This window comes from Oncorhynchus nerka, unplaced genomic scaffold, assembly GCF_034236695.1.
Source record: "Oncorhynchus nerka isolate Pitt River unplaced genomic scaffold, Oner_Uvic_2.0 unplaced_scaffold_5255, whole genome shotgun sequence".
Classification (NCBI taxonomy): Eukaryota; Metazoa; Chordata; class Actinopteri; order Salmoniformes; family Salmonidae; genus Oncorhynchus; species Oncorhynchus nerka.
Window position 1 is genome coordinate 1 of NW_027036055.1, and position 12,366 is coordinate 12,366.

The window sequence follows — 12,366 nt, forward strand, 5'->3', positions numbered from 1 at the left end:
TATGTTTGGATCAGAACTACAACGTTATGTATTCTCCATGGAATAAAGACACTGGTTTCATATTAAAATGATATTTCTGACTACTCCACACACTGCAGCTTCAAAGCAAAGGGGACAAGACATGATTGAACTACATATTCCATAGCTCTTAGCAAACCCCATCATTTGACTGTCAAAGATCTGTATAACTAACCCAAGATAGATCACAGCCTTTCGTTTCCAATGGGAACAAATTAGGGCAGTAACTCAACCGCCCTTGCACTCCTAAACAACACTTCTTTTTTAAACTTTGGCAAAGGGTAAAATCTAGTAAATTCACTAGATTCTAGTTTTGGGAACCTAAAACTGAATTGACATCAAAATGTTTTATCAATTAGAAAATTAGAATAATGTCGGCCAAAATCCATCTCACTCCGTAATCGTGTCCCTTGAGCTTCGGGTGAACATTTCTGGGGTTCCATTATCTTTGTCCATAGATGATATAAAATCAAATGTAGATTGGGGCATAGTGGTTGAAGCCAAACGACTGTTCACCAAGAATGAGGGGCAGACTAGAGAAAGCCTGTCAGTACTATTAAGAGAAGATTTTACTGAAGAAAGTACAGAGAGAGTACAGCTTCCTACGTTTCACTGTTTGAGTGTAAGTCCCACCCCCAATTAAAGTATTTTAAATGCCAAAGAATGGAACATGTAGCGGCTCTGTGCGAAGGAAAGAAATGATGTGCCAAGTGTGGAGGGGCACATGATTACGGTGAATGTGGGAACAATGTCAAGGTTAATTGTTGTAATTGTGGGGGGAACACAGAGCAGCATTTGGTGGATGCCAGGTACATAAAGAGGTTAGAGAGGCCCAACGGTATAAAATCACTCATAATGTCTCTTATGCAGAGGCTGCAAGGCAGATTGGTGGAACTATTAGGCAGAATGATGGGTTACAGGGTTACTCCTGGAATAAGTGGACCTACTGTAGGAAATGTTGTTTATGTTGGTCCAGACACGGATTCGAGACCTGTTCAGAAATCTTGTTCTCACAAGATGTGTCGTGTCAAAGGGACACCTTAATAGTTAATCAGATTTACTTTATAGTCTTCATTGGAAAGGTTATCAACCTGATTTCGTTTGTGGAAAGAAGAACAGCCAAGTTGAAGGTCATTGTGGAAGCAACAACAGAGTTTTGATGGACTTTTACTGTTGCCAAGACTGTTGAAATGTTGACTCCAAATAATACTAATGATGGAATGTCTCAATATGATGATAATTAGAGTTAAGGTTTTTTGTTATCCTTCAGAGGAATGCCAGAAGCCTTATTGCTAACAGTCAGGAGTTTAAGAAATATGTCATTGATTTAGAGATCAAACCTGATGAGATATGTGTTCAAGAAACGTGGCTTATACCACATCTTCCGTCGCCGACAGAGATGGCCGCCTCGCTTCGCGTTCCTAGGAAACTATGCAGTTTTTTTTTTTACGTGTTATTTCTTACATTGGTACCCCAGGTCATCTTAGGTTTCATTACATACAGCTTGAGAAGAACTACTGAACATAAGAGCAGCGTCAACTCACCATCAGTACGACCAAGAATATGACTTTCTCGAAGCGGACCCTGTGTTCTGCCTTTCACCCAGGACAACGGAATGGATCCCAGCCAGCGACCCCAAAAAACGACTTTGAAAAAGGGAAAACGCAGCGGTCTTCTGGTCAGACTCCGGAGACGGGCACATCGTGCACCACTCCCTAGCATTCTCTCTCGCCAATGTCCAGTCTCTTGACAACAAGGTTGATGAAATCCGAGCAAGGGTAGCATTCCAGACGGACATCAGAGACTGTAACGTTCTTTGCTTCACGGAAACATGGCTCACTGGAGAGACGCTATCGGAGACGGTGCAGCCAGCTGGTTTCTCCACGCATCGTGCCGACAGAAACAAAACATCTTTCTGGTAAGAAGAGGGGCGGGCGTATGCTTTATGGTTAACGTGACGTGGTGTTGCCAAAACAACATACAGGAACTCAAGTCCTTCTGTTCACCTGATTTAGAATTCCTCACAATCAAATGTAGACCGCATTATCTACCAAGGGAATTCTCTTGATTATAATCACAGCCGTATATTCCCCCAAGCAGACACATCGATGGCTCTGAACGAACTTTATTTGACTCTTTGCAAACTGGAATCCATATATCCGGAGGCTGCATTCATTGTAGCTGGGGATTTTAACAAGGCTAATCTGAAAACAAGACTCCCTAAATTTTATCAGCATATCGATTGCGCAACCAGGGCTGGAAAAACCATGGATCATTGCTATTCCAACTTCCGCGACGCATATAAGGCCCTGCCCGCCCTCCTTTCGGAAAAGCTGACCACGACTCAATTTTGTTGATCCCTGCCTACAGACAGAAACTAAAACAAGAAGCTCCGCGCTGAGGTCTGTTCAACGCTGGTCCGACCAATCTGATTCCACACTCCAAGACTGCTTCCATCACGTGGACTGGGATATGTTCCGTATTGCGTCAGACGACAACATTGACGAATACGCTGATTCGGTGTGCGAGTTCATTAGAACGTCGTTGAAGATGTCGTTCCCATAGCAACGATTAAAACATTCCCAAACCAGAAACCGTGGATTGATGGCAGCATTCGCGTGAAACTGAAAGCGTTTGAACCACTGCTTTTAATCAGGGCAAGGTGACTGGAAACATGACCGAATACAAACAGTGTAACTATTCCCTCCGCAAGGCAATCAAACAAGATAACCGTCAGTATAGAGACAAAGTAGAATCTCAATTCAACGGCTCAGACACAAGAGGTATGTGGCAGGGTCTACAGTCAATCACGGATTACAAAAAGAGAACGAGCACCGTCACAGACCAGGATGTCTTGCTCCCAGGCAGACTAAATAACTTTTTTGCCCGCTTTGAGGACAATACAATGCCACTGACACTGCCCGCAACTAAAACATGCGGACTCTCCTTCACTGCAGCCGAGGTGAGTAAGACATTTAAACGTGTTAACCCTCGCAAGTCTGCAGGCCCAGACGGCATCCCCAGCCACGCCCTCAGAGCATGCGCAGACCAGCTGGCTGGTGTGTTTACGGACATATTCAATCAATCCCTATCCCAGTCTGTTGTTCCCACATGCTTCAAGATAGCCACCATTGTTCCTGTTCCCAAGAAAGCTAAGGTAACTGAGCTAAACAACTACCGCTCCGTAGCACTCACTTCCGTCATCTTGAAGGGCTTTGAGAGACTAGTCAAGGACCATATCACCTCCACCCTATCTGACACCCTAGACCCACTCCAATTTGCTCACCCCGCCCAAATAGGTCCACAGACGATGCAATCTCAACCACACTGCACACTGCCCTAACCCATCTGGACAAGAGGAATACCTATGCGAGAATGCTGTTCATCGACTACAGCTCGGCATTTAACACCATAGTGCCCTCCAAGCTCGTCATCAAGCTCGAGACCCTGGGTCTCGACCCCGCCCTGTGCAACTGGGTACTGGACTTCCTGACGGGCCACCCCCAGGTGGTGAGGGTAGGCAACAACATCTCCACCCCGCTGATCCTCAACACTGGGGCCCCACAAGGGTGCGTTTTGAGCCCTCTCCTGTACTCCTTGTTCACCCACGACTGCGTGGCCACGCACGCCTCCAACTCAATCATCAAGTTTGCGGGCGACACAACAGTGGTAGGCTTGAATACCAACAACGACGAGACGGCCTACAGGGAAGAGGTGAGGGCCCTCGGAGTGTGGTGTCAGGAAAATAACCTCACACTCAACGTCAACAAAACTAAGGAGATGATTGTGGACTTCAGGAAACAGCAGAGGGAACACCCCCTATCCACATCGATGGAACAGTAGTGGAGAGGGTAGTAAGTTTTAAGTTCCTCGGCGTACACATCACAGACAAACTGAATTGGTCCACCCACACAGACAGCATCGTGAAGAAGGCGCAGCAGCGCCTCTTCAACCTCAGGAGGCTGAAGAAATTCGGCTTGTCGCCAAAAACACTCACAAACTTCTACAGATGCACAATCGAGAGCATCCTGTCGGGCTGTATCACCGCCTGGTACGGCAACTGCTCCGCCCACAAACGTAAGGCTCTCCAGAGGGTAGTGAGGTCTGCACAACGCATCACCGGGGGCAAACTACCTGCCCTCCAGGACACCTACACCACCCGATGTCACAGGAAGGCCATAAAGATTATCAAGGACAGCAACCACCCGAGCCACTGCCTGTTCACCCCGCTATCATCCAGAAGGCGAGGTCAGTACAGGTGCATCAAAGCTGGGACCGAGAGACTGAAAAACAGCTTCTATCTGAAGGCCATCAGACTGTTAAACAGCCACCACTAACATTGAGTGGCTGCTGCCAACACACTGACTCAACTCCAGCCGCTTTAATAATGGGAATTGATGGGAAATTATGTAAAATATATCACTAGCCACTTTAACAATGCTACCTAATATAATGTTTACATACCCTACATTATTCATCTCATATGTATACGTATATACTGTACTCTATATCATCTACTGCATCCTTATGTAATACATGTATCACTAGCCACTTTAACTATGCCACTTTGTTTACATACTCATCTCATATGTATATACTGCACTTAATACCATCTACAATACCATCTTGCCTATGCCGCTCTGTACCATCACTCATTCATATATCTTTATGTACATATTCTTTATCCCCTTACACTTGTGTCTATAAGGTAGTCGTTTTGGAATTGTTAGCTAGATTACTTGTTGGTTATTACTGCATTGTCGGAACTAGAAGCACAAGCATTTCGCTACACTCGCACTAACATCTGCTAACCATGTGTATGTGACATACATTTTTATTTGATTTGATTTGATTGTATTATTCCTGGTTATCAGATCTGATAGATCAACTGGACAGGGTGGTGGTTGTGCTACGTTCCTAAGGGAAGGTCTTGTATATCGTAATATACCTGTCCCATCTGAATATGAACTTGTGATGGTGGAAGTCTACAGTGCAGGTAGTAATATTAAGGTACAACATTTTTACAACCCCGTGTCAACTATCCGTAGCGATGTTTGATGAAATATCAGGAGAAATGGGCTCTAGAGCGATATGGTGTGGTGACTTTAATACACGTAATAGTTTATGGGGAAGCTAATGGTTCTATTGTTGAAGATATGATGAAAACAAGAGCATTCGTATGTCTTCACGAGGGATGTGGTACAAGAGGTGATGTTGTTTAAGGGATTACATCCTGCCTGGACCTCACAACTGGCCTCTAACTCTATTGCATCTATAGGTGAATGGAATGGAATGATTCTACTGTTGGAAGTGATCATTTCCTGATTTGGTGTACTGTGAACTCTGATGTTACTATTCTGAAGATGGTGATTTCATTGAGCAAACTGGGAAAAGTTTGGTGATCATTGCTTAAAGTCTGTTGGAGAGTTGTCTTCTAGTGAGGCCGGGTTGATGTACAGTATGTGCTGCCTCTGTGACCTCTCTGAGTTTTGAGTGCTGGGAATTTATATTAATTTATATGTACCAGTGAATGAAGTAAGTAAGAAAACAGAAGGTGGTTCCTTGGTAGACTGAAGAGTGCACTTGCGGCTATTCGGGAAAGAAATAGGGCTTACAGAGTGTAGGAATATGACTCCTGAGAATCTAGTTGATTTTCAAAAGAAGAGGTCTTTAGTGCATAGGATCATTATGTCTGTCACGAGAAATTCATGGAGACAGTTCTGCTCTACAATAGGCAGGGCTACTGAGCTGGGGGGGTATTGTCTATGTTGAAGAATATGACTGGAAGAAGCAGGTCCTCTCGAATTCCAGATTTGTTTGTGGGTCAAAAAATGTCTGTAACTGATGAAGAAAAAGCTGACTTGTTGGGGAAGACATTTGCTAGGTTACATAGCAGCTTTTGATGAAGTACACAAGCAACGCAGGTGTGAAGATTTTAAATACTCATGTTAGTTAGTGTGTATAAGAAAAGGGATACTGTTGACTCTTCTTTGGATGCTGTTTGTACCATACATGAGATGCGTTTAGCCTCAATAGGCTGTGGATATACAGCCCCAGGTCATGATCACTTGTGCTATGTAATGTTTAAGCATCAACATGATGAGGTCATGCATGTTCTCCTGAGATTAGTTAATACGATTTGGAGTGAGGGGGTTATACCTTCTGGTTGGTAAGGTGCAGTAATATGACCTTATGTTAAGCCTGGTAAAGGACCCTTCATGGTGCTGATAGTTATAGACCAATAGCACTGACCTTTAACTTGTTTAAACTGATGGGAAATATGACATTGTCATGATTTCCTGGAACATAGAGGTTTATTGGGTCAATGTCAAAGTGGATTCCGTAAAGGTAAGAGCTACTTTGGATGCATTAGAAAAGGTGAGCAATGAAGTTGAAGAAACTCTGGTCATGAAATAAGTAATGACTAGTGTCTTTATTATGGAACAGCGGCAACGAGTAGGCTTCACAGGCTGGACAGAATCCAGTGTAGCGCTATAAGGATATGCATTGGTGCATTCAAATCAACATCTGTATGTGCCTTACTAGTGGAGGCAGGTGAGATTCCCTTGGATATACGACGTAAAAAAAAAAAGGTCATTAGCTTATTGAGTTGAAAGGCTGTGAGGTTGAGCCTCCCACTGCTACTGTTCTAGATGACTGTTGGGAATATGCTAGTAGACAAGGCAGTGGTTTTGGTTGGACAGTTGGAAAGCTTGCTGATGAGAGTGGTTTGAGGGAGTTGGAGGGTGGCCCTTCTGTGGTGATAGGGGATGTTCCTCCATGGTTACTCCCAGATCCTGCTGTTGATCTAGCCTTGGCAGAGAAAAAGAAAAGACTGGTCAAAAGTCAGTGATAAAGGGAAACTGGTTGACAATTACATTGGTAGAAGTTTTTATGCTTTTCTACCGCTTTTCAAAAATGGATCCAAGGACCCAGATAGTGGAGCCTAGGAGCAGGAGCTTACCTTCTGGATGTGATGTGCAGATATGTAGGACCCAGATAGTGGAGCCCAGGAGCAGGCGTTTACCTTCTGGATGTGATGTGCAGATATGTAGGACCCAGATAGTGGAGCACAGGAGCAGGAGCTTACCTTCTGGATGTGACGTGCAGATATGTAGGACCCAGATAGTGGAGCCCAGGAGCAGGCGTTTACCTTCTGGATGTGATGTGCAGATATGTAGGACCCAGATAGTGGAGCCCAGGAGCAGGGGTTTACATTCTGGATGTGATGTGCAGATATGTAGGACCCAGATAGTGGAGCCCAGGAGCAGGAGCTTACCTTCTGGAATGTGATGTGCAGATATGTAGGACCCAGATAGTGGAGCCCAGGAGCAGGAGCTTACCTTCTGGATGTGATGTGCAGATATGTAGGACCCAGATAGTGGAGCACAGGAGCAGGAGCTTACCTTCTGGATGTGATGTGCAGATATGTAGGACCCAGATAGTGGAGCCCAGGAGCAGGCGTTTACCTTCTGGATGTGATGTGCAGATATGTAGGACCCAGATAGTGGAGCCCAGGAGCAGGAGCTTACCTTCTGGATGTGATGTGCAGATATGTAGGACCCAGATAGTGGAGCCCAGGAGCAGGAGCTTATCTTCTGGATGTGATGTGCAGATATGTAGGACCCAGATAGTGGAGCACAGGAGCAGGAGCTTACCTTCTGGATGTGATGTGCAGATATGTAGGACCCAGATAGTGGAGCCCAGGAGCAGGAGCTTACCTTCTGGAATGTGATGTGCAGATATGTAGGACCCAGATAGTGGAGCCCAGGAGCAGGAGCTTACCTTCTGGATGTGATGTGCAGATATGTAGGACCCAGATAGTGGAGCCCAGGAGCAGGAGCTTACCTTCTGGATGTGATGTGCAGATATGTAGGACCCAGATAGTGGAGCCCAGGAGCAGGAGCTTACCTTCTGGATGTGATGTGCAGATATGTAGGACCCAGATAGTGGAGCACAGGAGCAGGAGCTTACCTTCTGGATGTGATGTGCAGATATGTAGGACCCAGATAGTGGAGCCCAGGAGCAGGCGTTTACCTTCTGGATGTGATGTGCAGATATGTAGGACCCAGATAGTGGAGCACAGGAGCAGGAGCTTACCTTCTGGATGTGATGTGCAGATATGTAGGACCCAGATAGTGGAGCCCAGGAGCAGGAGCTTACCTTCTGGATGTGATGTGCAGATATGTAGGACCCAGATAGTGGAGCCCAGGAGCAGGAGCTTACCTTCTGGATGTGATGTGCAGATATGTAGGACCCAGATAGTGGAGCACAGGAGCAGGAGCTTACCTTCTGGATGTGATGTGCAGATATGTAGGACCCAGATAGTGGAGCCCAGGAGCAGGAGCTTACCTTCTGGAATGTGATGTGCAGATATGTAGGACCCAGATAGTGGAGCCCAGGAGCAGGAGCTTACCTTCTGGATGTGATGTGCAGATATGTAGGACCCAGATAGTGGAGCCCAGGAGCAGGAGCTTACCTTCTGGAATGTGATGTGCAGATATGTAGAACCCAGATAGTGGAGCACAGGAGCAGGGGTTTACATTCTGGATGTGATGTGCAGATATGTAGGACCCAGATAGTGGAACCCAGGAGCAGGAGCTTACCTTCTGGAATGTGATGTGCAGATATGTAGAACCCAGATAGTGGAGCCCAGGAGCAGGAGCTTACCTTCTGGATGTGATGTGCAGATATGTAGGACCCAGATAGTGGAGCCCAGGAGCAGGAGCTTACCTTCTGGATGTGATGTGCAGATATGTAGGACCCAGATAGAGAGGCACAGGAGCAGGAGCTTACCTTCTGGATGTGATGTGCAGATATGTAGAAGACTAACAAAGTTATTGTCAGTGTACTCAGTTGAACTGCTGGCGATAATAGTTGCCCTCCAGTGGGTAGAGGACGTACAACCTGTTAGAATTATAGTGTGCTCAGATTCTCTGTTTGTATTGAATAGTTTATCATCTGGTACATCTAATAGGAGTCACCTACTATTGGAGGTATTCATGTTATTATGGAGAATTGAGAGACTGGGTGTCGTAGTGAGATTCTGCTGTGTTCCAGCACATTCACGTGTTGAAGAGAATTATATTATAGACCAGTTAGCCAAAAGAGCTTTGAAACAATATACAATTTATATTAATCTTCCACTGGCTAGAGGTGAGGCCAAATGTAAGATTAGAGACATTTTGATAGATGTGCGGGAGAAGAGATGGGACTCTGAGCCCAAGGGCCGGCATTTACATGCCCTTAGAAGAAAGGTCGGTGGACCAAGATTCAAAAGTCAGATTAGGAAGGAAGATGTCGTGTTTGCTCAATTGCGCTTAGGACATTGTACATTGAACTCATCATTACATCTGGTTGGCAAGCATGGGAATGGTTTGTGCATGGAGTGTATGGTCGATGAAACGGTGGAGCATGTGTTGTTATATTGTTGTAAGTATGTTGAAGAGAGGGAAAGATTGAAGTGTAGGGTCATTGAGGTAGAACAGGGTTGGAGAGGTTTGGAAGCGATTTTTGGAATGGGGGAGGGTCTATTAGAAGTTAGTAGGGCCCTTTTTTTATTTTCTCAGAAGTGCTGAGTTAGGTAAGAGGTTTTTAGAAATGTTGTAAATCGTGATTACCCACACACTCCAGCACAGTAGGTGGCGGCATACACTTTAAACGTTTGTTTGCGGACCGCCAGTATATCATAGAAGAAGCCACTGGGCTTCCTCTCGTCAGAGATTTGGTAGTGAGTGGAAACGCCGCGAACGCTTCACATTTATACATCCGGTGAAATATCTGGTTCAATCTGTGGTACTGTATCTTTGCTTACACTTCCTGGTACCAGGCGCAAGCGTACAACAGTGAAGAATGCGGACTTCGTCGCACACTGGATACAGGACGCGGGTAGGAAGGCTAGAAAAGGAAAATTATGTTGAAAACACATACACAGCCCCCGTCCTCGTCGGTGATTACGATCACCGGTGGACCTTCCTCCTCCTCGCCCGCAGGAGGCACGACGTCTCCGCCAACGTCCTGCACGTACAGCCTGAGAAACGTCAACACTACACGTACGTAGACCATATATAGACACACACAACTTCACGTGTGTAAGTCAACATACCAAAACACCACTGAGGTTAAGAGAATTAGGTCAGTTGATCCTGTCGGATTTGAATTAAAGTATTCTCTCAGTTATCTCAGGTTTGGATGAATGTGTACCCGTTCTAGAGGCCTACTGGTGACTGAGTTGGTATGTTTTGGAAAGGCAGAGGTGGACTGTTTGGGGAGCTGTCAGTGTTATCCATAAGTAGTTAACATTTTGTGTCTGGATATTATAATATGCAATACAATTACAATGTAAGACTCTAATAATATTTTATTTAATGGTTGGTCTAATGACCAATAATTGGTTCATAAGTTATCTTTGTGTGCGTCTGTTTTTTTTTTGAGAGAGAGAGAGAGAGAGAGAGAGTAAGAGAGCGACATAGTTGCTATGACTCCTGCAGCTTGCTATAGTTATCGTTTGGTGTCAAATATAAGACATACACTAATACGCTAGTCATTAATCAATCACCACCGGCAACCTCTTTCCCTCTCTGCCCCCCCCCCATGCAGGTATCTGAAGGAGTTCAGGACAGAACAGTGTCCTCTGTTCGTGCAGCACAAGTGTACCCAGCACCGACCCTTTTCCTGCTTCCATTGGCACTTCCTGAACCAGCGGCGCCGCAGACCCATCCGCAGGCGGGACGGAACCTTCAACTACAGTCCAGACGTCTACTGTACCAAACACACGAGAGCACCGGCACCTGCCCTGATGCGGACGAGTGAGTGTGTGTCAGAGAGAGAGAGAGAGAGAGAGAGAGTGTTTGTCTGTGTGCTGGGTGGGGGGGGGGGGTACCAAGGATTTAATAAAATGATTTCATGTATTCGTACTCAGATAGACAGAGACACTCTTGTTTTCTTCAATAAAAAAACAATGTTTTGGGGGCAAAAGAATGGTCAATCCTTGAGTTCCCGACATGAATATATACTGAACATGCTCTACATTGCATAGTAAAGCACCTGGGATTGGTATTTATTTTCAAATTGAGGTTACTGTTTATCAATGAGGTGAGAGGATGCACCCACTAACGATTCTAGCACCTGTAACCATCCCGGTGAATAGCTGAAGTGATGGCTGTTGACTGCAGTGCTTTGCAGCTGAAAGCAGCACCACTCCCCCCATAACTCAGTCAGATCAGGAGAAGTGCTAACACATCACATACTCACACCTAGCCCATTAACACACACAGGGGGAATGCTAATGATGAAGATGGTGGCTCTGAGCCAATATCACGTGACCCATCAAGATGTGTAAGTAGTTTTTTCCCCTGTATGTTTAAACAATGTTTTTGACAATAAAATAATTGTATCTCTCAACGGTGTGATTTCCAGATGTCCGTTTCTGCATGGTAAGGCGGTATCACCTGAGGTACTATAAGACGGGCTCCTGTATCCACGAGACGGACGGGAAGGGCCACTGCGGTAGAACGGCTCCCACTGCGCCTTCGCACACGGATCACATGACCTCGATGTCCCGTCTGACGTCGGGTAGAGTGGAGACGTCATACAAATATAATGACCCAAAGTCGGAGACGGGGTCTCTCAATCTTGTAGTCTAGGCTCTTTTGTCTGTTTCATTGTTCTGTTTCTAACTGGTCTCGTTGCCATGACGTCCCTCTCCCCCTCTCAAGGGAGGTGCAGGTGATGGAGTCTCAGGGGGGTCGGGGCTGCAGAGGGAGGAGGAGGAGGAGGACGGGCTGGTGGCTAGTACCGCCATCATTGAGAAGATCTTGAGTGAGGAACCCCGTTGGCAGAGTGCGGCTATACACACACAATACACATCTTTTAACTGATCTAGGGAGATTCTATAAGAGGGCCATGATTCCAATACTAATACATTCCTCTCTCTCTCTCCTCTCTCTGTAGATAACAACTATGTGTTGTCCCACTACAAAACAGTGGACTACAAGACAGTCCCACTACAGACCTCTCGTCGCTAAGGTTACGCCTGTCCCTACTACCACAACAGCATAGACAGGGGCGTAGTCCACACAAACACAAACACAGGTACAAACAGGAGGAGTAGTCCACACAAACACAGGTACAAACAGGAGGAGTAGTCACACAAACACAGGTACAGGTACAAACAGGAGGAGTAGTCCACACAAACACAGGTACAAACAGGAGGAGTAATCCACACAACACAGGCCACCAGGTACAAACAGGAGGAGTAGTCCACACAAACACAGGTACAGGTATAAACAGGGAGTGAGTAGTCCACACAAAACACAGGTACAAACAGGAGGAGATATAGTCCACACA

The 12,366-nt window shown here is 45.7% G+C and overlaps 1 protein-coding gene across 1 annotated transcript; it reads left to right on the top strand.

Moving 5' to 3' along the window:
- The first annotated feature begins 9,795 nt into the window (after positions 1-9,795).
- LOC135566387 (RING finger protein unkempt homolog) lies at positions 9,796-11,663 on the top strand. Its single transcript, XM_065014117.1, has 3 exons — positions 9,796-10,070; positions 10,618-10,826; positions 11,437-11,663. The coding sequence occupies exons 1-3, from the start codon at positions 9,871-9,873 to the stop codon at positions 11,661-11,663; spliced, it is 636 nt and encodes a 211-aa protein (XP_064870189.1). The 5' UTR covers positions 9,796-9,870.
- The last annotated feature ends 703 nt before the right edge of the window (positions 11,664-12,366 follow it).